The 26,551-nt window shown below is 38.3% G+C and overlaps 1 protein-coding gene across 1 annotated transcript; it reads right to left on the bottom strand.

The window, feature by feature from the left end:
- Positions 1-1,605: 1,605 nt before the first annotated feature.
- On the bottom strand, positions 1,606-23,827 carry PSAT1 (phosphoserine aminotransferase 1). Its single transcript, XM_058170162.1, has 9 exons — positions 23,670-23,827; positions 20,041-20,101; positions 17,953-18,022; positions 16,092-16,297; positions 13,156-13,328; positions 12,767-12,936; positions 8,728-8,856; positions 5,670-5,807; positions 1,606-3,857 (listed from the first exon to the last, which is right to left on the bottom strand). The coding sequence occupies exons 1-9, from the start codon at positions 23,727-23,729 to the stop codon at positions 3,755-3,757; spliced, it is 1,110 nt and encodes a 369-aa protein (XP_058026145.1). The 5' UTR covers positions 23,730-23,827; the 3' UTR covers positions 1,606-3,754.
- Positions 23,828-26,551: the final 2,724 nt, after the last annotated feature.

The following is a 26,551-nucleotide window of genomic DNA, read 5'->3' as shown; positions in this document are numbered from 1 at the left end:
GAGGCCAAAGAAATGCCCAAAGGAAGCTTTAAAATATAGAAAGCCTGGAAAAAAGCTTAAACAATCTGAAAGATGATTTTTGGGAGAAACTGTCTTTCTTATTTGTATCTTTAAACCCCTTGGACTTATCAGATAATCAGCTGCTTTTGACATACTGTTTAATGTTGGGATTTGGAGGAGGAGAGCCATCTACTGGAAGATGAGGAGCACTACTGCGTGACAAGTTTCATTGAATGTGAGGAATGTCTAATACATATAATAGAAGAAAGTAAACAATACCTGGAAGGCAGCCTGATGCAGATTCTATTTTAGAAGACGGTTTGGATATTTTGAAACACTTAGTGAGTTTCTTTTCTTTTTTGAAGATTTTTAAGATGAACTAAATTGCAAATTTAAATTGCAAATAACTAAACTCTATTGAACCTGGCTATTTGATTGTGGATTTGAAAGATTGGAGTAAACCTAATGGATTAATTTGGATTTGGATTATTAATGTTATTTGACATAACACTCTACAAGGCAAAAGAAGGTGATAGAAGAAAAGAGAAAAGAAGAAAAGTTAAATAAGACTTTAAAATTTGGACAATTGGGAAGACAAATAACTGGAAAACCAAAAGGCTGTAAAATACTAAAGAACTTTAAAAATTATAAATTTAGGGGATTTGGAGGTATAACTTTGGGATTGACTAAATCTTATTAATAATTGGTTCTGTTGGAGTTTTTAAATATTGAGACATTGGAACCATAGAGATATACTGAGTAATTTTTATCAAATTGTTACAAAATGGATTATCAGGGGATAATAGAGGTATATGAAGAAATAATTTTGATGCTCAAAAGCATGCATGAAACTATAAAGAACAATAAGGAGACAAGGAGACAAAGAAATATGTAGAAGCTTCTCAACAACTCGGGGGGGTGGGGAGAGAAGATGAACATGATACTCAGAAAATAGATGAGAAATTAGAAGCAGTGGAAGAGAAAAAATCAAAATGAGGTGCAAAGATAATGAAGAGAAAGGATTGATAAGTAGGAATCAAATAGATAATTCCTTAAAAGTCTATAATAGAACAGAGGAAAAAAAGAAAGATCTCTTCCAAAAAAAGAAAGGTCTAGAGAAAAAAAAGAAAATCTGTTTCAAAAAAAAGAAAGATTAATGGATGGGTGCCCAAATGATACAGCAGAAAAAGACAAAGGGTAACCCGAAGGGAATACTCAGTAGGTATAAAAATATCAAAAAAATTATACAATTCCAAGACAGAGAAATAAAAGGGTGATTAAAAAGTCAACAACATTTGGAGGAGGAGGGTGAGGGAAAGAGGAGACTAAATGGCTGAGGAAACTAAATGCTAGATCCCAAATATGGCCCTCTGGTATTTGGGCACTTTGTAACTGGGTGCATAGCCAAAATGTTCTCTTCCTCCTAAAAAAAAAAGGTTGAGATTCTCATCCTAAACAAAGTTCAACTTTGTGAGATTAATAAAACATATTTTTCCGTAACCTTTATGAAGTTTAAGAAGTTTTATAACCAATGCTAATGATCCTAAAAGTCTCACAGGATTTACATTTACCATGTTTTATATTAAAAGAAAGTCAAATCACACGCTATTTTAAGTTTTTTTATTATTAATATTTTTTCAACTAATGGTGGAATACAAAAAAATAAAACATTGCTATTTTAAAATCAGGACACACAGTTTTAAATGGGTACATGGACCTCTACTTCAGATCTTATGCCAAGAAATAAACAAGGAATATTATTAAGTATAGTAAAGATGTTTAAATAATGTTAATACTGTACAGAATGGTGCACAATGCAGCTTCTGAATGAATGCTGTGCAATTTTAGTCTTAAACTCAAGGAGCCAATTTTTATTTAAAATGTATTTATCCCATTTGTAAAGTTGACTGATTTCATAGTGACTCTGAGCAACATACAATATTAAAAGCAAATTAACAACACTGGGAAAATAAAATTACATATGCAGTATCTGGAAAGAGGCCAACACCTCATCAAAGGAGCCTGCTACTAAATTTAATTCAAAGCTGGGTGAAATGCCACATTTGAAGAACCAGGTTTGAACAAGAGATATACAAATCTTCGGGAGTGGGATGTTGTTCCAGATGGCAAGAACCATGATATCAGATGACACTTTGTAATAGAAAGACCCAAAGTATATCAACTATCATAGTAGGACAGGCAGATAATGTGGAAGACAGAAGGTCTCTCAATATGTAATGCTTTTAAATCCAGATGTGATTGGAGAGGTATAACATCTGATTAAAAATGGTTGAAATTAAGAAAAATATAGCTTATTCTGCAGATGGGACACCTTCCCCATCTTTATACAGTCCTCAATGCTTCTCCCAGGACACAATATATGGCCATCTACCTAAATATAATTCTGCACCCATATCGATGAATGCAATAAAATTCTGCATTCAGTTGGAAATCCTGTTCCTTGTTTGATAAGCTTCCATTTTAAGAAGATGGAAACTGATCAAACAACCAATTATCCTACTTATAATGTGCTGTTTTAAAAAAAAAAGCAGTTGGGGAGAGTTTGTTAAATGTTATAAATTAACAATATAGTTAATTGTGAGCTTCTAACTGTTTTACTTTTTTTAAGAGAAACATTATTGGACAAGTGAGAGAATTGGATTGAGGGTGTAAATATGGAGAATATATGAACATCACAATATATGAAGATGGCATTCAAAATTAAAGAATATGAACTGTTTCACAGGGGCCAATTCTCCTAGATGGAGACCATGCAGGGCTGAGGAGTGGAACAATGCAGTGGGAAGGGTGTTGGACTAGATGATCTCCATGGATCCTTCCAATCTTTTAAGTTTGATTTTACGAATTGTGTAGAACACACTTAATCCCCGCTTACTGCAGCTGCCTTTTTCTGAAAAAGCAAAAGTATACATCTGACCAAAAATAATCAATAAGGGGAACCTTGGGGTTAACTCGGTTTTATAAAAACATGAAATGTTGACTTCAAAAGGGATAGGAAAGAATAGGAAAAGAATTTTTACTTTTGTGCTGAGAACATAAGATTGCCAAAATGATATAAAATGTACTATTTTAAAAGGAAAAAAAAATCCTCCACCTTGGTATAGTTAACTATATGCCAACAGTTAGAAAATAACAATTGAGCCAGACCTTCAATTCATTAGGCGTATTGTTTCAACATATTTGCCAGATTGAGGCCCATGGTCTGCATAATTGGCAGCAATTTCTTTAGGCACTTTTAGTGATATGCACTTGGAATGATCAGACATTGAAAAAATGGCCAGCTCAAGCTTATGGCAGTCTTTCTGAAGATTTAGTCTTTAAATTAAATAAATCAAGGCAGAAACAAACGTCAGGGAAAATGTAACAAAGTCTACTTAAATATATTTTATACAAGATTGGATTGTGTGTGGCACTGAGACTGTATGTTTCAGAGAATTCTTGGTACCTTATGACCGATATAATCTGTTTAAAAATTAAAATCTTACCAATTCTTTTATGGACTACTGAACAGTCACAGAAACAAGTACTGGTTTTAGGGTGAAATGTGCAGTATGGCTGTCATCAAGAAGGCCAAAACTGCTATTGCATATTTGACTGGCCAGAAAAAATATCAACATCTTTGTTTCAAATATATAATGCCATGGAATATTTTGCATTAACTTTTTTCTAGTTACTATTTTTTTGCTTGTTTATTCCAAAAGCGGTCCACCAGAACACCATCTACTTTAGTTTGTTATGAATGCAGCTTCATGAAGCTTTTCATCAATGTTGCCAGCTTCTCAACATCTTCGATCGTCACCGCATTATACAAAGATGCCCGAATTCCTCCCACTGATCTGAAATATGAAGGAAAATGGGGAGGGGAGAGGAGGGGGTTGCATGGTGACTCTGTTTCACAAAGACATTTATTTTTTGGCAAATGCCAAAATAATTTATTTATTTATTTATTTAAAGCAGGTGTATTCATCCATGATGGCTTTTTACTGCTCTGCGATAATATAAGCATAAAAGGAACATCCAAGGCAAAGCAATATGAAACTGGGAAGAAAAACACATACAAGAATGTTCCAAAGGTGCTTTTCCAAAAGGAAATTGGAACTTTCTTGGGGGTTTTTTACTTGAAAGCTAAAGAAGCTTCTTGGATGAGAAGCAAAACGTTTTTAAGGAAAAAACCGAGAAAGTCTAGTTCCTTTTTGGAAAAGCACCTTTGGACAATTATGACCTGGATGATTGAGAATCTCCACAGACACAACATAGGAATAAAAGAATGGAGAGTGTATATGTAAGGGATATGTCTATAGATGAGTATATATTTTCAACAAGGATCAGCTGAGTACTGGAACTTGGGCTCTATTATCCTAAAACCTAAAGTAATTGTGAAAAAACTCCAGTTGTCGACATTATACAATTATACATTATACAATCATGAGGTCAGAAACAGAAGAGGGTGTTTTTCATGAGGCTCATTTACCTCAGAACAAAACAATTTGTCATTTTAGACTAATATCAATAAAAGTGACTAAATGCTGCTTTTCTCCTTCTGAATGTTTCACTGTTCTTAAAGAAAGGATCCTGAATCACCCACAATGTCTTCAGTATCTGTATTATCATATTCATATGATCCAAGACTGTCAAAACTGCTCTGAGAACCAGAAATTATTGCTTGAGTGAAAATTTTATATTTTTTAAAGTGAATGAGCAAACATTCACTATAACCCTTATTTATATACAACTAAAACTCTTGTCCCTGTTCATCTGTTTGTAACTTTCAAGTCGATGAAACAGTGCATCATAGGTTAACTGTTTTTGAATCAGTGTAACTCAAATGGGCTAACTTACAGAATGTGCCCTAAATCCAGGACCATTATTTCTATGGGATTGAAATTTGGAAAGTTGTGGCTGTTTCAGCACTACCACACTATCATGGTCAGCTGCAGTCACGTGACTGTCATTTCCAATACTCTCTAACAGCTTCCCATAAATCAATGCAGAAGGCATCAGGAAGTTTACACACAGTTATGATTTTCAAGCTCCCTGCCTGCTTCTCTCTAGGAAATTCACTGGTGAAGCCAGCAGGAAATTGCAAATCCAAGGCCAGCAGGCAGGAAAACTGATGCTGCTGGATGGGGAGGGAGCAAGGGTATGTGCAAGAGGTGGGGCAAGGGTCATGGAGGGTGTGAGGAGTGCCCAAGTGATGTGGTGAAGTCAGAGACGGTGCACAAAGGTGTTGCATGAAGAGAGTGTGTGTGTGGATGTGTGAGTGGCTGGAATATGTGCACAGGGATTAAGGGAAAGTTAGTGGCTGGGGGAGACTTATCTAAGCAACTTGCAATTTCCCTGCTGGCTTTTCCATTGACTTTCTCCCTGTAATGTTATTACAAACAAATTCAGTGGGGAAGCCAGCAGAAAGTCAGAAATCACTCCCGTTCCCATTAATTTTTTGCCCGCCTGTGCTCATTCTGTTGATCTGAACAATGGCACAACTGAAACAATCACCCCAACAGGTTTCAGGTTGTCTACTATGTGTTACATTTTTGTCCATTAATTCTGAAAACAGAAGCTATTTGTCATTCTTGAATGAGTATGCATGGATGCATACAAAAAAGACTTGTGCCAATTTTTTTTAAAAAAACGAATCTCTGCCTTACCTATGACCTTTCAGGGATATCATGTTGTTTTCTACTGCTTTTTCAAGGAATTCTTTTTCTAGAGCTTCATCACCCTTAATGCTGCCAATCCGGAAGGGAACATTCATTCTGCTTCTGCTCTTTTCTTCCACGGGGCATCTGTAAATGTCACAGACATAGAAGCTATTACCACCTCGCTTTTATTGATTTGTTATCACATATATTAGTTGATGTATTGAATTATTAGTGAGCTAGTTAGGTTTCTAAGTAGCATGGTATTTGTTCAGTCACAGTAGCTGTTTTTCTCTGCAAAGATCTATTCAAGAGATAATGACATGGCATTTGAAAACTCTGTTCAACAAAAGGACTTTTTCCAGCAGTTTTCACCAATTTGGTGTCCACTCGATATGCTGGAGGTCAACTTTCATTATTTTTAGCCAGCCCGACCAGATAAGCACTTCTCAGGCAGAGGACATACGTGATCATTATGCACACCAGCTTGCATTGCACTGAACACTTAACATGTTGCGAATCAGAGTCAAAGGCTAATTAATGTGAACAGTCCTTAATTTTTCTTTTAAAAAATCATTAAGCCTTTGAAGCTTTTCTTGAACTAAAGCATAATTCTCATTAGTTAATGTAAGAGCCCTGAGAGACCAGAAGAGAGAGACTAGGCTGAGTCCTACTGATTTTCCCCAGTGTCTAATTTGAAGAAGCGTATCACCTCTGGCTCCAAGAGCAGTATATATAAAAGTCATGGCAATTGCCATAAATTCTTGAATTCACGAATGCTCTTAAAGAGATAATTGTTTTATAAGCACCAAACAGTAATTAGTAACTAAATTAGAGGAGTAACATTTTAAAAAGCAGCAACAATTATTTCAAAAACTGTAATCTCTCTAGTGTGCCAAGCGTAAGCTTCAACTAGACTTCCTCACCTAAACAAAAAGGAGGAGGCACTGCATAGGTGATGGCAAACCTATTGCACGTGTACTGGAAGAGGCACGCAGAGCCATTTTTCCGGGCACGCAAGCCATTGCCCATTGCTCTTCCGGGTGCCAGCCAGCCAGCTGGTCTTCATGCAGCACCGGAAACTGGAAGAGCAGGCAACCGGGAAGATCACACACACATGCATGCCAGAAACTGGAAGACAAGGTGGATGGTGCACATGTGCGTGCCAGAAACTGGAAGATCAACTTCCCGGCGCGCACATGCGCACTGGGCAGCTGCTCTTCTAGTTTCCAGCACACACACGCTTGTGCTCCCATTTCGGCTCTCGGTGCCGAAGAGGTTCACCAACACTGGTATAGGTGGAAGGACAAGGCCAAATGGCTTAAGCCATAATACTTTCTTGAGACATGATTATGCTTTGCCTTCAGCTCAGTGTGCTCAATTTAGAAGGAATTTTAAAAATATTTGTACCTAAAGTAACCAACAAACCAAGCATTGAACTGGTAACTGTAAGATGTGCACTTACCCTATGGTAAGATGAGCAGCCAATACATTTTATAAAGAAATATAAATAAATAAAATATCCCTACAATTAGTGCGATGTGTTAAGCCAAAGACCCTGAAGTTTATCCCCAGACAATCTGTACAAAACTGTTGTTAAACTGTTCATTTAACCACATTTCCGAATAAAGATGCTTTAAAAATGAGATGGGAAACAGGCTTGAGAATAAACAAACTTCACTTGAACATGTCTGATTTTGAAATGCGTTTGAATATTAGTATTCAGTATTAATGAGCTTAAATGGACTCCAGAGGATGGTAGAGGACAGGAAGGCCTAGAGGAACGTTGTCCATGGAGCCGCGATGGATCAGACACGACTTCGCAACTAACAACAACAACATTCAGTATTAATATACTTGAACATGGGTTATTTTCGCTGGTGAAAATTTAGTCTTTAATTTCACTTCTTGATTGGAGACTTGGAGAAATAATATTTTACCTGCCAGATACCATAGCCTGAAAAAAATGGAAACCCACCACCACCACCACCAGACCATGACACTGGGGTGAAAGCTGAAGTTCCCTAGAGAAATAATGAGACAGTGGGTTTCTTCCACTTCAGAGATCCAACTGATAATAAGTAGGACCGGAAGTGGAAGCTGCCAGTTACTACTACTGCTGTTCCTCTACACTTGGCAGAGCAATTCCTCTGCCACCTTTTGCCTGTAGTTGAACACATGTCTCGGTTCATACATTGCACTAAGCCATCGTAAAATTTTAATATGTTGTTTGCGAACCATTTCAAGAAATGTTTTAGGACAGTTTATTAAAAGTTCGAGAAAGTTTATTAGGCTTGAGAAGAGATCCAGATTTGAAGGGGAAAGGTGACTCCAGGTACATACATCACACTTGTCAGCCTCTCCTTAAATGAAATAATAGTTTCCTGGGTTGTTCAAGCTTTATGGAATAAACACCCCATTGACCCCAATCATTTCTTTCCTTTTAAAATCTGGATTTCTGCAGAAACTTTATATTTATGGCTTAGCATGTTCTTTGGCATCCGGCCAATCGTGATTCTTCAATCACGGTTTAAGTGCAACATGTTAATCTACCTCTACATTATGCAGTAGCTATTCCACACATATTTTGCACGTTACTTGAAGGAAAGAGGCAACTGTAGGGTGAAGCACATTGTTAATCTGCCAGCCTACTTGCTAACTTGTTATTTTACTCTTCTTTTGCCAAACGGTAGGTCAAACTATAAAAGTGACCAATCTTTATATTAGGACTCATTTATTTACTTTAAAAGGTTATTTTTTTCTGCCCCTTCCTACATCAGACAAATTTTTTAAAATATGTTTCCAAAATGTTTATGCTTTGCACAGTAATGTTTCATGTGACATTTTCTTCTGTTTGCTATAGTTCATAGTATTTCTTTGGGGTTTATCGAAAAGGACGCACAAGGCCTCTGATCTGATCATTAACTTCTTTGCTTGCCTTTATGTGGAAAAGTTTCAGTGGCAATTCTAAGGGAGTTAATTCCCTCTTTCTTCACATGAACAGATATATTCAGGCATCAAGCCATGCCTTACTATAAGCCCCTTTCTGTACAATAATCATACTTACGCATAGAATCCATTAGATGTGTTGATAATATCATAAATCATTTGTGATTTAATTTGGCTGAGTTTATCCATAGCCATAACACCACCATTGTTTTTTATCCACTCCAAGACCAAGCCCATAATGTAGATACTAGAATCAAGAAGAGAAGGCACCAATTACTCATTCAACAAATTCTGCTTCTCCAATATAAAATATTAGGCTTAGGAAATCTAGCATAGAATTGACTCAAAACTATGGAGATTTGAAAGAGCAGGAAAAAGAAAATATCTAACTTATATCAAAAGAAATTTCCATCATTGGAAATAACCTCATTGGATAATTTTCTGTCATAGCTGTAGAAATTATAGTGCAAACAACTATGTGGAATATTAGTCCCTTTTATGGCCCCCAAAGTGCATAAAACCAAAATCTTTGTCCATTTAGTTGCTGTTGCATTTTGAAAACATCTAAAACTTACAGACATCCATTTTGCCTTTGAAAACTCTTGAACACCCTCCTCAAATACACTTTGACTAACTCATTTTTGGAGAAGACCCTTTACATGCAGCAGAAAACCTGACCTGATCTTTAAGTCAATGGAAACTGCACATACCTGGCAAAATTGCAAGAAAAAGAAATTTTCTGCAAGTGTGGAACATTTAATCTCAGTTCAAACAGAGGAAAGGAAGAGGAATTCGCTAAAAATTGCTGGTGTTATGCATATAATATCCCCACCTATGCATTGAACTAACTATCCATCCACTTCTTTCATGCATATACTGCACCATGTTTTCGCAAAGCTGCTTGCCAACAACAATTACTAGAAAACAGTAGCTTTCATGCATTTGTTAGCTACCATTTTCAAAGAAAAGTTATTGCATAAAAATGAAAGCACAAAATGCAAGCAATTCACTTAGTGCGATTTTTAGCAATAAAATTGCTGAAGCAGGGATCTTTCTTGTGGACTCTGTTTTGCATAATAATAAATTGTGTGCACATTTGCAATACTTCCAAAAGATTTTCTTTTGCTATATTGTTTAATGAATACTTCAATAACTATTAGACCAGAATTCTCCAATCTTAGGTCCTTTAGAGGTTGGAATTGCCTCCAAATATTAGCACAGTCTCAGAATTTTCACACAATGTGACCTTTGAATTTGTCTTAAAAGAGCTCAAGAAGCCTCCATCCTCAACGCTTTTAATTCATTTGCAGGTAAACTTTTGTACATTTCTGAACAACAATACAAGAGGCTGAAACCAAATAATATTTACCACAATCACTAGTATGACTACTCTACGCTAGAGTTTCAAACAATTTCAAGTACTGTTATTCACAAAATCTCTCAACAAACCTTTCAACCCACTTTGAAAGATATTTATTATCCTCTTGCCAAGGTTAACAGTATTCAAAGCCTCAGAATACATTCAAGGCAACGGAAGGCTTTTAACCAAAATACTCCAGCTTCCTAGCTACTATGAGAAGTATTATGTTCATTGAACTTGAGGGGTATTATTATAAATCAACAGTCTTGGGACCAAACTATTGTCCAGCACTTAACAGTATTAAAGCCAACAGTGTCTTCAGTCTTTCAGCAGCCAGTAGTCTTACAACTGGCCCAGTCTTTAGAAGTTATATGCTCAAAAGTTACAATTCTTTACAGAGCGGGTGCACACTAGTTCCTGTAAAACTGGTCTCAGAGAATGTGGCCTTTTTCATGGTGAATGCTGCAAAGAAATGCTTTGTGAAACAATGTTTAAACTAAACATTTTTTTTCCTTTAAAAACATTACAACAAGAAGAAAAACTGTGGCAAAAGAAAGCAAAGATAGTACCAGCAGTAATAGGTGCCTTGGGTGCAATTCCAAAACATCTGGAGCACCACTTGAACACCAATGGCATTGAAAAAATCGCCATCAGTCAATTGCAAAAGGCAGCTTTATTTGGAGCAGCTTACATCCTGCAAGGACACCTTTTATACTATCAAACAACATCTGCCTATCCCATGTCCTTGGGAAAGGCTCAATAGGTGGATAAAAATGCCAAATACAGCCTAAACAGCTGGTTTATTATGTGACCAACAGTAATAGTTTATTAGTGTTCATTAAATTTGCATGCTGCCCAACTCTCAACAACCCTGAATGCCTAAAACCATGTAAAAACGTACGAGAAGAGAAATATTGCCATCCCCTAAGATTTTGCTAACCTTTTGGCTTTTTATTGGCAGAATATAATCTACAAACATTGATGACAGCACTCAGTTCATGAGCATTTTTTTCCTGCCTCCCTGTGCACTCTTGCCAAGTCAGATTTGCTTATCCCTGTTGGCCAATGCAGAATCCTTTCTCCACATTGAGCTGAATTTCAACTAAGCTTCCCTATTCCCTAAGCAGATGGGAGGGAGGAGGAGGAAGAGTGGGGAGAGAAGTATAACTGAATGACCCACTTTAAAGCCACCCTACCAGTTTCAGTGCTGTCCCTAAAGCAGGTTTAGTCATAGATTTAAATATCAGGCAAATCCTTGTAGCTAGGAAATGAGATTTCTTCTGGGGGAAAAAGGTTATTAATATCTACCCAGAAGATTAATGTCAGGAAGGCAAGTCCGCTATTGACAGGAAGTTAAAATGATCCACACTGCAAGAATTTAATTCAGCGCATCAGTCTGCCAACTCTTTAACATTTAATTCAGGATCTTGGCAACCCATGCTGTCACTAAAAAGGAGGAAAAGTAGTAGGCAGAATTGAAAATTTAGCCAATCTCTAGCAACACACACACAGCACGGTGAGTTTGATTTTCAAAATAAACTTGGAATGCACATACCCAGCCAATTTACAGGTTAATAATTATCATACTAGTACATGATATGTTCTGCAAATATGCTAGTACTATTATATATCTGTGACCAAAATCTTTACCAAACCCACTGAGCTTAGAAATTTGCAGCTGATCAGCCCCAGAAGAAAGAGAGGGCTGTCCTGTCCTACTGTATTATGTAGCACAAAGAACTGACTGTTCTTGAGTTAACATTTCTTATAGCACTCAAATTTTCTGAAATGTTCTTCAAAAGGTTTAAGAGTTTCCCCCAAGAGTAAGCTTAGCACAATAAGTTTTGTGTGCTGGTACTAAATGGACTAGATAGGACAATACATCCAACATTCACCAATGGCCAAAAGGGAAACACTAAGCCAGGCTTTACTTGAAATTTGGGGGCACCAGAAAAAATTACTTCCCTTCCCCTTCCCTCCATTTCTTGATAAATCTAGATGAGGAATAGCAATCTGGTACCATACAGTCTAAAGCTACTGTATATATAGACTTAGAAAGATTATAGTCCAATTCTTTGGAGGTTACCAAGTTACTTGATCTTTCATTTAGTTAAAGCGAAGCTGTACTTATAATGCCATTGGATCCAGAGTTAATGGAACAGGCAGCCACTGTCATATTTGTCTGCTTACTGGATTCATATCTCAACATTTCATTCAGGAGCTCAAGCTGGGATATATAGTACTGCCACCTGTTTTACGTTACCACAGCCAATCCTGTGAGAAAGAAAGTGACTGGCTCAAAGTTCACTCAGTGAGCATCTATTTCAACCAGGCGTTTGCAGGTGATATATGTTGTGGCGTTTCAACCAGGCGTTTGCAGGTGAGTATGTTGTGGAAGGAGACACCCAGTCAAAGAAATGCCTAGGTTGGTTCCGAATACCTCTTGGTCTCTTTCAATGTATTGTTGGGCAATAGTCAAAAGGGAGCAACCACAAATAAGCTTCATTTAGGATTCTGTTTGCAATCATTGCATTCCTATGCAGTTATTAAGTGTCCTCATATAATCTGAACATGAGAAAGAAGACATATAACAATTAGTTCAAAATTGTCTTGGGACCTCAGAAGATTGAAGAACCTGCTGTATTTTAGAAGCCCTCCCAACTCAGAAGTTGACGGAACATACATTCTCCGACTTCTCTTGACCCTCCTTTCCACTAATAATCAAAAAGTAAGTCAACTCTAAGAAACTTCTAAGTAATTAGTAGAATGAAATTAATATTAACTTTAGCAAAAGTACCTGTAGCATGGAGGTGTGTTGTATAATGAAGAGTTTTCTACTTGCACTTTGTAGTCCAACACAATGGGGCACTCTTTCAGAGCATACCCAAGTAAATCCTCACGCACTATTACCACTGTGACTCCGGCACAACCAATATTTTTTTGGGCACCAGCAAAAATGACACCAAACTTATCATTGGGAGGAAGAATAAAAAGAAAGACACATTACATTAATGAGTGCATTTGCAAAACATTTATACTGTTCTAACTGCTTCATTAATGCATAGAACATATTCAAACTTGTAAACTGAACATGATCAGCCCTCAGTAAGAGGAGCAGAGGCATTGGCCCTGGTGACCTTAACTTTGAGATCATTACATATTGCAAAATGCCTTTTGGAAAGTTACCTTTGAAACATCCACTGGCCTGGAGAGGAAGTTTGATGACATATCACAAACTAAAACTGCTTTTCCAACATCAGGTACAAAGTCAAACTCCACACCATGAACAGTCTCGTTAGCACAATAATAGATATAAGAGGAATCTGGATTAAGGTTCCAGGTGCTTGGGTCAGGGATTTCTGAAAAAGATAAGTTGATGGAAAACAATGGGTTTGGTTTTTTTTTTAATTTCAGCCTGTTGATTGCCAGGAATGACTGCCAAAGGTCAAATGTACTGCCAGCAAACTTAATCTCCTACTTCAGCAAGGAAAGGGTTTAAAACAAAAATACCTAAGCCTCCACAACCTTGTGCAATTATTTGAAAAAAGCAGAGTCTGATAAACTGGGAGAGGAAAATTCACTTGATATGAAAAGAAAATAATTGACTAGCAATCAAAATAACTTTCTGTTTCAAAGTATTTGGGCATTTAAAGGAACATACTTTTTAAAAATATTTCACTTTAGTTTTGAATGTTAATTCTTATGTTGAAAATCATTCGGAAGACATTTTTCAAACTTTACATAGGTAAAGCCTTTCTGCTACTCATTAAAATAGCCTATTTTTTAAAAAAAACCTCTGCATGATCCTGAAGAAAAAAAAAAGTTACTGCAAGAATTGCTGTAACTTGTGTCAACCTTTTAAAGCAGTCACATTTTTTAAAGCTCACACAGTAGCCTTTAAAAAAAGGTGGTTTTCTCCCCCCCACCTCCCCGAATGACAGCTCTGAGCTGAGAACGCTGGAGCTGACAGGTGGGCCGTTTTAATGAACAGTAGAGAACTGCTCTGCTGAAAATTTCTTCTAAATTTTTGAGGCAAGTAAATTAATCCTCAATTACTTCTCCAAACGTAGACTATTAATGCTCTTGAATATCAGCAGAATTCTCATAAAACATGTGAATTACTTTATACTTTCTCTCTCACTCACACACATACCAAAATTGTTCACCTATTTGCTTTGAAATCTGTACATTCTTCACGATTGGGAACCTACCATCTCAGTCAGGGAATGAGCAAAGGTTGCTGGTTTGCATCAGATTTAAGAGACAGAAGCAAACATTCAATAACTAATATTTGCAGTACCTAAAGAAACTAACTTTGAAACTCTGCAGCGAATACAGAGTAATGCAATCCATCTTTTAGAATAGAAAGATGATGGTATGTGTCCACTAGCTCAGTGACAGGAAAATAAAGACCTTCCAGATATTTTAAATTCCTATCAGTCACAGTCAATATTTCAGTTATAAAATAAAGGAATTGTAGCCCAAATTAGTTGGCAGACACTAAGTTGCCTATCCTTGTACTTATCAATCTTGATATAACGTGAGATTTATTTTAAAGATAATTTTGTACACAAGATAACACACTGGTCATGTTGTGATCCGCCGGCAGCCTGCGGAGCTGGCAGCAAAGTCAGACAGTGAGGAGGTTGGGAGGAACATGGGCCAGTCCTGGAGTCTGGGGAAGGCTCAGACAAGGGCTCTGTGTCAGAGGCAGAGAGGGTGCCAGGGCCATCTGGTAGTTGTGTGCTGCCTCCAGAGCCTTTGGAATCTGACATCAGTGAGGCAGAAGAACAGTTTGAGCCTGTTCCCAGTGCGCGCATACGCAGAGCTGCCAGAAGGCAAGAACAATTAAGGGAAAAAAAGGACGACTCGGGAGTAAGGCTTGGAGTTGATTGGCCCCTCCCATAAGACATAAAAGAGGATCAAATGGATGTGAGCCTTTTCAGGAAGCAATTAGTTCATATACTCAATTCAAGCTCTAAGAAGTCCATTTGACTCTGTGCTCCATTTGGCCTTGCAAAACTAATTGGCAATTAGGTCTCTGGCAGCAGTTCAAGGAAGATAAAGGTGGGTTCTTATTAACAGTACCCTGAAAGACTGTGTCAACTTGAGCAGACATCTATTGGAATCATCACAGACTGTGAATCATTATGGGCTGTGAATGACCATAATTCTCAATAAAAGAGGTTTGGGGGGACTATAATTGTGATTTATGCTTTCTCAGGAAGCCTAGGTCATATTTCAAAACTTCAAAGACCCCTTTAAAGAAATGTATACGTGTGAAGTCCATATTAATTATGGCCAAAGTGTATTCAAGTTAAAGAAATTTGCAGCATTAATGCCCAAGCCTGTAATGTTTAGGAGGGAAGACCTGGAGTTCCTGCAGGAAAACTCCAAATAACTATGGAAAGCCAAGGAGATTCAGAAAAGAAGCCAAGAATATCTGGATTCTTAATGTTTCTTTTGTACTCAACCTGCAGAATTATTCCCTTCCTTTTTTACATTGGTGTTTGGATTTCAACCAGTTACCATGCATCTTTGAGACTGGTAACCTGGCCACTTGTTTGTTAGATTCTTGTCTATCCTGAGCACTGAAGTCCTCCCAGGAGGTTGCATGTGGTTAGTTGTATGTAGTAGTATCAGTCTCTTTGGGTATATATGTGCTTCCACTGGTGTGCCACCTCTTTAAGAGGCCATCACTAAACCCAATTGCTCCAGACAATTTTTGTCCAGCCTCCAACTGCCCCTTTCTGTTTATTAAAAAGGTTGTAGTTGTAGATGACCCTGGAAGAAACAGATTATCTGGATGTTTTGTAAATGGGTTTTATGCCTAGGCAGAATATTTTACCAACATTGATGGCACTTCTCAGGGATATGCAGCAGTTCCAGAAAAGGGATGATGCAGCTAACCTAGCCTTCCTTGAACTCTCAGTGACTTTTAATGCCATCAATCATAGCATCCTTTTGGACCAGTTGAAGGGAACTGTAATAAGGAGGAACAAGTGCAGAGAGACACAGGCATAGAAAAGTTGCATATGTACACACTTCTACAATGTGCAGACTATCAAACAATAGAAAGAAAATAACCTAGTATACATTTTCATGCAAGTAAGTTAACTTACTTGTGTAACTTGAAAGCTTGGGATGCACAAGGTTCACCTTTGCGTATTTCTCTGCCTCCTTTGCTGCTTTGGCTGACCAACCACCTGTAACTACGTAATCGGCACACCTGGCTTCTTTAAGCCCAATGAGATTAAGTGGAACGCCACTGAATTGGCCAGATCCACCACCTTGGAGGAATATCACTTTGTAATTGGCTGGTATATTGCTGTGCAAAACAGAAGAAAGGGTTTGGGGGTGGGGGGAAGCAATAATTCATTCATTGTGCCTGGTAAAAACAGAAGGCAGCATCCAAGTAGAGAAAATTTTAAAATACATTATGTTACATGTACAATACAATACATTACATTATAATATATTAATGTTTATTTAGAAATAATCATCCCAAATGGTGGTTCAATGCATAATCTTCTTCTGCCAGAATGATAAATATTATTTGTAAAATACAATGCATATATTTGCTCGTATTTTAAAACTTGAAGTATCTCGATATACTATGAGCTTTATACTGTTTTATTTTATTTTATTTGTTGGCAGGATGCATAGCTATTCTGCTTCTCAAAATGCCAGAACTGAATTTTTAAAAAAGGCTCAATATTGGATTAATAAGATTTAATTAATTCTCTAAAAGAGGGATCTTCAAGAAATCAGAACTAATTTTATCAACCGCTCCAATCTAGATACATCACATGCTATCCAGTTTGGAATATAGTGACAATGTTGAAATCATGCCAGCCTCCAAGTAGTTGCCACATGCAGACATGTTTGGTAGAATCTGGTCTCCGCAAAAGACAAAAAATGGCAAAAGCAGCCCTTGTTGGATTGAAAGAATGTAGAGAGATGCTCCTAAAACTTCAAGGCAATTTTTTAGCCTCTGTTGAAATTAAAGTATGAGCATTCCATCTCTTTAATACATTCTGAGTGGCATGCTCAACTATTGGCAGCAACTGTGTTGAGAATGAATCAAAACCCAGTACAGTATATACCACAGATTGAGGCCTTATTAAAAATGCATATATTCTGCCCTTATTAGCACTCAGGAGCTCCATATGGCAGAAGGAGACATAATGGAAAGTGAAGATACTCCCAATCATGTTATAAGGCAGTCCAGAAAACAAACAGTATGAAACTCTTGATTTCCCCCCCCCAATACATTTTCCTATGCATACTAAACATTATCATATAATTGTATCAACTTTTACAAAGCAATGTTGTGCTTCAGCCCCTCATAAGTATTTAATAATACACTTCAATGAAAAAGAGTCAAGTCATACTGATTGGCAGAACAATGTCACATAGCAAAGAGGATCTGCCTTTCTATGAAATTACCCATTACAATAATTCTCAGGACAATTGACAGCTACATCCTCTACACACCCCTAGCAGAAAAAGGATTTTAAAATCCTCTCACCAATTCTGTACTTTAAATTAACCTCTTCCCAATAGTTAATATATTTGTTTAAAAGACTGCACTGGATCTAATTAGTTAAATTTAAATCCTGTTTAGATCAGTGTGAAAAATGTCAACCTGATTTTATCAATGGCTAAATGCAAAGAGTTTTGTTGAGATCCAGCCATTAATGTTAAGTACTATTATAGACATTATATGTAACACATGGCTGTTACAAGCTATCATAAAACATAAATGATAAAAGAACCTTCCGGAAAAAAATGTATAACAATCCATGCCAAAAACAAATCACGAAGTGTGCCATTTTATCTCTGCAGCAATAAGCCATACACAGATAATGTTTCATCGAAAGATCATAAATATACTACACATCCAAAGGGAAAACATATATTGCAGCTACAGTATTTTCAGAAGTCAAGCTTTTAATGGCATGAATAAACAGGATAACTCACAGGAGTTCACGTAAGCAGTTCTCAGCGGCTTTGATGATTTTTGAAAAATCAGATGTTCTGTGACTCATTTCTAGAGAAAGGAAATCAAAGACATCATGTTATAAAAACAAACATACCGTAGCTTTTCAAATGATTGCATTTTAACTTGGCTTTCTTCAGGCAGCTTAAAAAGCACCTAAGAAACTGTAAACAGAGCAGACAAATTAATTTGCTAAACTCCACAAGGGTGTCATGGATAAATGGAGCTTAGGCCCAAATGAGAAATTATCTATCACATGCACCAGTGAGCACATTCTACTTACGTATCATGTTTCATACACTCAATAGAGGCAAAAGAATTAAGGCAGTAAAAATGGGGCACATAGATCAGCTCCCGCCACTGAAATGACTTTCAGACAAAAAGAATGCACAAACATTCCCATGCCCATCAATGTGATAAAGAATAAGAATAATATAATGAACTACAATAAATTTTCTTGGTTCAGAAGAAAGAGCTGAAGCACTTGGAACCTCAGTTCATTTCCTAAGAGAACTTAAATGGGGAATAGTAACAAGCATTGGCATTACATACTAGTGCGGGAAAGCTGCAACAGGACCAAAACAATTTTAATACTGCTCAGTCTCTCTAATGATCATACATTTTTCTTTTCTTTTCTTTTATGTCCTAGCGTTTTCCCACAAGCACACGGTCACCTTTTTTGGATCAACCGAGGGTTGATCCTTTGCTTGCAACAGAATATCAGAGTCGGAAGGGACCTGGGTCTTCTAGCCCACCCTCCTGCTCAAGCAGGAGACCCTCTACCATTCCAGACAAATAGCTATAAAGTCTTTTTAAAAGCCTCCATAATGGAGCACCCACAACTTCTGAAGGCAAACAGTTCCATTGGTTAATTGTTCTCACTGTTAAGCTATTTCTCCTTAATTCTAGGTTGCTTCTCTCCTTGCTTAGTTTCCATTCATTGTGTGTCTTGTCTTGTCTTCTCATGCTTTGGAAAATAGGTTGACCCAGGGGTGAAATGCTCCAGGTTAGGTCCGGTTCGCCCAAACCGGTAGTAAAAGATACTACTGGTTCACCAAACCGGTAGTAAAAAATGTAAAAAAAATCAGTTCTGATGATCAGGTGAGAGACACCCGATCGTCAGAACTTTTTTTTTTACTTGTTTAGCATTTTTTTACTACCAGTTCTCTGGAACCAGTAGTTAAAAATGGTTTAAAAAGAAAAAAAAAGTTCCGAAGATCACGCATCGCTCACCTGATCATCGGAATTTTTTTTTTTACACTTTTTAGGCATTTTTTTTACCACTGGTTCTCCAGAAGCAGTAGTAAAAATGCTTTTAAAAAGTAAGGAAAAAAAGGCACTGGCAATCACAGCTGTGCCGCGCGATCGTCAGAGCCTTTTTTTTACCTTTTAAAGCATTTTTTAACAAGCTATTGTTAAAAGCTGAATAGGTTGTAAAAAATGCTTTTAAAAATAAAAAAAAAAGATTGCATGCCACAGCTTATCACACACACCCGCACAATGTTCTACTTACCCCGTACCACGTTTTGGTTCTACTTACCCCATGCCTCCCTTTGGTTAATGTGTGGTGTGTTGTCAGGGTTCCAAGGAACACCCCCAATGAAATAAAGCTCTGAGGCTTGAGGTTCCTCAAAGTTCTAATTTATGTTGGCACAACTGGGAAAACCTGAAACTGAAAGCTTCCAGGTTTTCCACACCCAATTGACAGTTCACAGCCCTGCCCCACACCCACAAATTCATCACATTGTCCAATCAATTCTTCACACTCAACTGGATACAATCTTCAGGCAGTCTACATCAGACGCAGGCAAAAGTCCTTGAATACGGAATGTTGTTATGACTAACTTTCTACCACTCCAATAATAACCCCCTCCCAACTTCCCCAGCTAAAATATGTGGCAGTTAAGAAGCAAAAAGAAAATTGCCTTCCAAAACTGACATGTGCACCCAGCAAACCGGTAGTAAACCGGTTCAGGTTTCACCACTGGGTTGACCCGCTGTTCTTTTTGGCAGTTGTTTCCCTACATTTTCATTTTCAGTAACACCCCAAATAAAGATGAGTTCCTTACCAAGGACGCTAATACCAAGGCCTTTGTAATCAACCAATTCTTTCTGGGCTTCCAATAATACCTGCAAAAAATATTTGACATAATTATGCTCATGTCATAGGCAAATCATCTGTTCTATAGAGAGATAAAAGTCACTTAGATTCATTATTGTTTACATCTTTACATGTATGCTTTAACATTTATCCAAAAGTAAGTAGTATATATCTACCAAGATCCTAGACAGGTATTGCCTGATTTGAGTGGTAATATTTGAGTGGAATTTGATCTGGGTGTTTCTATCAGCTGAGATGGCAAAGTTTGGTCCCAAGAGCTTCCATGTTGTGAAGTACCGGTATGTGCTTTGTAATACTGAGTAATCTATCTAGGTTTATTTTATCTGGCCTGCAAAAATCCAGATGACCACTGGAGGGCAATGAGGTTCTTTGTTGCCAACTACTGATCATCTGAAGTTTTACAGTCTGTAATAATAAGCCTACTATAACTGTACAATTATATGGATTCTAAGAGGAAAAATAATTTGAAGGATGTATTTATTTATTTATTTATTTATTTATTTATTTATTTGATTTTTATACCGCCCTTCTCCCGAAGGACTCAGGGCGGTGTACAGGCAGAATAAAACAAACAATACAAAATACAATTAAAATGCAATTTTAAAAACTTATTTAAATTAGCCTGACAATTTAAAAATTTACCATACACTAAAAAACCCCATTTAAAATTAATAAAATTTGACATTTAAAATTCAATTTAAGCCAGCCCCGTGCGGATAAAAAGGTGTGTCTTCAGTTCGCGGCGAAAAATCCGAAGGTCAGGTATTTGGCGTAAACCTGGGGGAAGCTCGTTCCAGAGTGTGGGAGCCCCCACAGAGAAGGCCCTTCCCCTGGGGGCCGCCAGCCGACATTGTTTGGCGGACGGCACCCTGAGAAGTCCCTCTCTGTGAGAGCGTACGGGTCGGTGGGAGGCATGTGGTAACAGCAGGCGGTCCCATAGGTACCCAGGCCCTAAGCCATGTATTGGCCTGCATGTTGCATTTAATCAACTTAACTCAAATGGAGCACAAGTCTATTCCTAGGATTACCTACACAATCCACCTCTTCTTCAGATTTGGATTACTCTGTCTTCTTTTCACATTCCAATATCTATTAGATTCTAAAATGTTCTGGATTATTTAATTTTTTATTATTTTAAATGAGAGTCACTTTGGGAAATCTTTGCCTGGAAGACTCACCAACACAAAATTGTCATTTAGATTTTACAAGTGACACAGGGATTTGTTACCCAATTGAATCATAGGCCATCTGTAACTATTTAAATATAAAATCTGTTTTGAAAGCTGGAATTCCCAACAAGATGCCAAGAGATGCCAGTGTGCTGTATATACCTTCTGGAGGACTTTGCCAGATTTCCATTCCCAGCTGGCATTTTTTGTTTTTTTTAAAATAATAATAAAAAAGGGAAACTGGCATGCTGCAAAATAAAGCATCAGCTTTCACCATCTTTATTTCCAAGATTATATCTGGAAGTAAACATTATTTTGATTATACATTTTCTTAAGAAGTACAAAAAAAAATAAGCAGCTGTAACCTATCAAAGATTTGGGCTTCCTGAAGATTTTATCCATAGGGTTGGCCTATTAAATTAACCACTTAGGCTGCCATTTTTAGAAAATAATTTATCATCTATCTATCCATCCATCCATCCATCCATCCATCCTTCCATCCATCCATCTATCCAAACTTAATTGAGAAATAAAGATGCCTTTATACAACCGATTACACCAGTGCCTTCAGGTGTAAATCTTACTCAACATCAAATCTGATAAAAAGTTCAGCTAATTCTACTCAATTTCTGAAATAAGGCTCTGGTACAGTAATCTTTATTAGCTATCCCAAAGGTGCTTTTCAAAAGGCAACTGGACTTTCTTAGTTTTTTTTTCTTGAAAATATTTTACTAAGTTTCTTCAGTTTTGACTGAATGGTGGGGAAATGGAAAGATTTAGATTCCTTGCATCGTTAGCACTCTGGGTCTATTGTTGAGAGTTGTTAAGGCCACTTGGGGTTTTATCTGTACCCTCAAGGTCACCTGATGGGAGTGCTGAAAGGACTGTGTTGTAGACAAGAGATAAGTGGTATTGTATCCCTCCCCCTCTGTTAAGAGGGCTGTTCAATTTTAACATTGGTGGGCTACTTGACCCCTTTCAAACCAGTGGTCCTCTCTATCCAGAATGTGGAATTTGATGTCTTTAAAAGATGATTCAGGTTACCCTGAGGTACAGATAAACTCCCAAGTGGCCCTAACAACTCTAAGAGTGTTCTGCAGTTGACTGCAAAGAATATAAATCCTTCCATTCCCCACCATTCAGTCAGAACTGAACTTTAAATTAACCAATGGCTATAACCTTTATTTTTCTCATTCCATAATGCATATCCTCTAATGAGTATTTTATCTGATAACCCCATCAATTCTATCATTCTACGCTATTCATTTAATATTTCAATTAATAATATTTTTCTCCAATCTTTGTTAACATATCTTCCCTTCTAGCCGTAAGTCTAGTTGCCTTTTGAAAAGCACTTTGGGACAACCATGACCTGGATGATTGAGAATCTCCATAGACACTCCTTACAAGCTGCTTAACATAGAAAATTGTTTCTTTTAAAAGGGAGGGGGGTATATCCCAGATAAAATGTGTAACTAACCCAAATATATAACAATGGCGCTTTTTTCTAGGCCTCAGTAAGAAACATGGTTATTTTTGAAACTGTTTAGACATGCAGTTCTGCTGGAAAGCTGAAAAACCAGATATAAAGAGCCACACCCTCCAAATGTAATTGGATCAAGACAGCTGCTGATGCAACATTTTGGATTAAATTGAGTTACATACTAAGAAAATAATTCAGTTAGCATGAAGCTGCCTGAAGTTGTACCCTGCTGTATCTATAATTATGTCTGCCCTACACATTCACAAAGGATTTATTCAGCAAGAGGACACAATGGATTTTTCAAATACTTTCCTCTCTTGAATGCACAAACAAAATGGTTAAGAATTAGATAATCCAGTTTTCCCAAATGAAAAACAGGAGAACCTACTTTTTTGGACTGCATCAGATATAAAAAGGTAAAACACCAAAATGCCAAGTTTCTATTACTTTAAACTAAGTATACTAGGAAAGTTAGTTAATCGAGTAAAATTAGCATGCTTGAAGAGTGTAATGGAGATCCCTAACACGGAGTTTCCAGGACAACCATGTCAACAGGGGCACCGTTTCCTGACTTTTTTTTTGCATCCAAAGTATTCGCTGAAAACAAAAATAAAATTGGCCCGATGCGAAAGACAGAAGTATCTTCCCCATCGTCTCTTTCCAAGCACAGTCCCCCAAAGTTTTGCAAGCATCCTTCCAAAAGTTGCTCTCTTAAAATGGGCACTTACGAGAGCAACGTTCGGCACTCAAGTTTTAAAGTAATCCTATTTAAACCAAGGTTTACTCGATAGCAACGCTTACTCTCCAGGCATAGCGGCACCACAACCTCAGGGCAAACTTCCTCAATTAAACAGCGCGGAGCATCCCACCCGCTCCGTTTATAGGACATCCTCCCAGTTGCCCTCGCCAATTCGGAGTACCTACCGATCGCGGGAGTTTCGCCGGTCCGGCGCCGAAATTGGCTACGTGTTTCTTAGCGTCCATGGTTGCCAGCGGCGGAGCTCCTCTGCCTGCCTCGACGCGCGCACCCCTGTATCTTCTCCTTGGCTCTCTCAGAAGCTCCCTAAACTGCAGGGCTCCTCGGAGGTTCTGCTTTTCTATTGGTTTCTTTCGCAGGGGGTATGGCAACTGCTCGCGATCCGATTGGTCGGCGCTTCGCAGCCGGCCCAGTTATTGACCAGTGGCCAGGATCAGGCGGCGTGATAGTCCCGTCCTTCAGTGCAAAGCAGGGACGAGATTGCAACATCCGATCCACAGAGCCGGAGAGGCGACTCAGCTTGCCGAGTCAGCTGCAGCCTTTGGACGAGCCTCCCCCGCCGGCAGCGTTGTGTGCTGAAGCTGAGTTATTGGATCTTGCTGCGAAGAAGAATCACAACCTCCATTCGGGAAGGCTGGCTTCCACTGGAGCTGTCTTATTAGCACGATCCTGTGTCATAAACTATGGCACGACTAGAAAGAGGCTGTTTCAAACAACGACGGAGTATTGGACGGGAGGGATGGAATCGTTCCCGTTTTCTGCCAGCCATCTTTAACTTCAGCTGAGCAAATTGGGGTGGGATGCCTGTCTTGTGTGGTCGCTAAGAGTCGACACCAACTTGATCGGACACAATCAGTGCCTTTTGTTAACATTATTATACCCTGAATCACTTCCAGCATACTGCTCAATTTGTCCAGCTGCCCAATTTGTTATATACGTTTGATGATATGGGTCCTTATCCTAAATATAAAGATAACTTTATCTGAATCATTGGAGTAAAACAATAGGGACGATAGTAAGACCAATGATTCAATTCAGTGTTGGGCATTTATCTTCATCCTGTTTCACAAACTTAACTCATTGCAAGTTATCTTTCAAGAAAGAATATTGGAATTTCAACCTAAGGCTGGGAATTTTAAAAAATTCTTCTATTCCGGTTAAGGTCCAATTACACAAGGATATATGTGGTGCAATTCTCAACCCACTAAAAATGATGAGGTATAAGGATCAGGAAAGCCACTGATTTTTGAGGTATGTGTATTGCATTCACAGCATATTTCATGATTACAAAATGGGCAAACTGATGTCATACTGAAAGAACAAATGTTCTCATTTGTGATAAAGGAATCTGGCAAAAACTTTATCAATTGTTGCACATGACCTTCCAGAAAGTACACTACAGAAAAGTTGCATATGAAAAAACTGTCCAAGAACCAATCTAAGCAAATCAGAACAGAAGAGAAGCTGAAAGATGAAAACTCTAAATGAGTGTTCCTTATCTTCTGATTAGTTATGCAACAAAAAAGGTCAGTATATTGATTTAAACTCTTTGACCCACAAACATAAAGCACCAAAGAGTAAAACGTTAACCATCATGTGTGGCTTTTTTTTCCTCCAGTGCAATGATAACGAAAAGTTACATTATGCTTTTCTGTTATAAACTACATATGCTGACAGCAAATTAAATACTGATTTTATAAGAAAGATTTAAAATAAAAGCCTAAACTATTACAATGTAAAGCACTTCATAGTAACTTGATTCATTTTGATGTTTTAAAATTGATAAAAAGTAGCTTTACTAATTATCCTTGTGGAAAACAAGGCATGCTTTTGTGTTGGTTTTTTTAGTGAACGCTTTTAATAGAACGTCATTTCATGGAACTGTAAGGAAGCCTCCCATCCCCAGATTAAAATATTCTTTATTCTTAATATTAAAAAGAGGTAGGATAAAATATTTCCCCAAAAGGAGAAATGGAGGAAAGTTTTAACAAAGGAAGAAAGCAAGTGTCGTGTCCCACTCCTCCGCTGACGGCCGGGTCAGGGAAATCCGAATCAGGCTTGCCTCTGCAGCTCTGCCCAAAGTCCTAGCAAAGTCCTCAGAGCAGGCAAGAGACCAGTAAGTGACTTCAGCAAGATAAGTTCGACTTTGCCTGACTCAGAGACTGCCAGAAAGCAGATCCTTTATATAGGCCATGGGGTGTGGCTCCATGACTCAGCACTCATTAAGGCCTGCCCCTCCCTTCCTTCTGTTGCCTCCGCCTATCCAATCTTCTGATGGGAGGGTCACTCCAATCAGCTGTTGGAAGTAAACTTTCCTCAGGCTCACATGCTGTGGAGGAGGGGGAGGGGTCTAGCTGCTCCGTTTGCCTGGGCATGGAGCCAGGGCTGAGGCCGGGGGATGCTCCCTCCTCTGAAGCCTGCTTGGGCATGGAGCCAGGGCTGGGACCGGGAGGCATACATTCCTCCGTGTTCGGGAGCAGATAAGCAGACCCCGGCTGCGGTGAGAGCGGACAAGACACAACAACAAGCCCAGTTTTCTTGCCATAGGAAAACAGCTTCAAACTAAGAAGCTTGAAGAGGCTAGTCATTAGAATGCAGATTTTGTATCCATTCATAGACTAGACCAGTGATGGCAAACCTTTTCAGCACTGAATGCCCAAACCGGAATGCATGCACATGCAGGTGCACATCAGAGGTGGGTTTCAGCAGGTTCTGACCGGTTCTGGAGAATCGGTAGCGTAAATTTTGAGTAGTTCGGAGGACCGGTAGTAAAAATTCTGACTGGACCCGCCCCCACCTATTCTCTGTCTCCCAATTCCCAGCTGATCAGGAGGAAATGGGGATTTTTGCAGTAACCTTCCCCTGGAGTGAGGTGAGAATGGAGATTTTACAGTATCCTTCCCCTGCCACACCCACCAAGCCACACCCATCAAGCCTCGCCACACCCACCAAGCCACACCCACAGAACCGGTAGTAACAAAAATTTGAAACCTACCACCGGTGTACACATGTGCTGGAGCTCCGGAAACCCAAAGACCAGCTGGCCAGG

Source organism: Ahaetulla prasina, chromosome 2 (genome assembly GCF_028640845.1).
Source record: "Ahaetulla prasina isolate Xishuangbanna chromosome 2, ASM2864084v1, whole genome shotgun sequence".
In the NCBI taxonomy this organism is placed as follows: Eukaryota; Metazoa; Chordata; class Lepidosauria; order Squamata; family Colubridae; genus Ahaetulla; species Ahaetulla prasina.
This window is presented reverse-complemented; position numbering and strand designations above follow the sequence as displayed.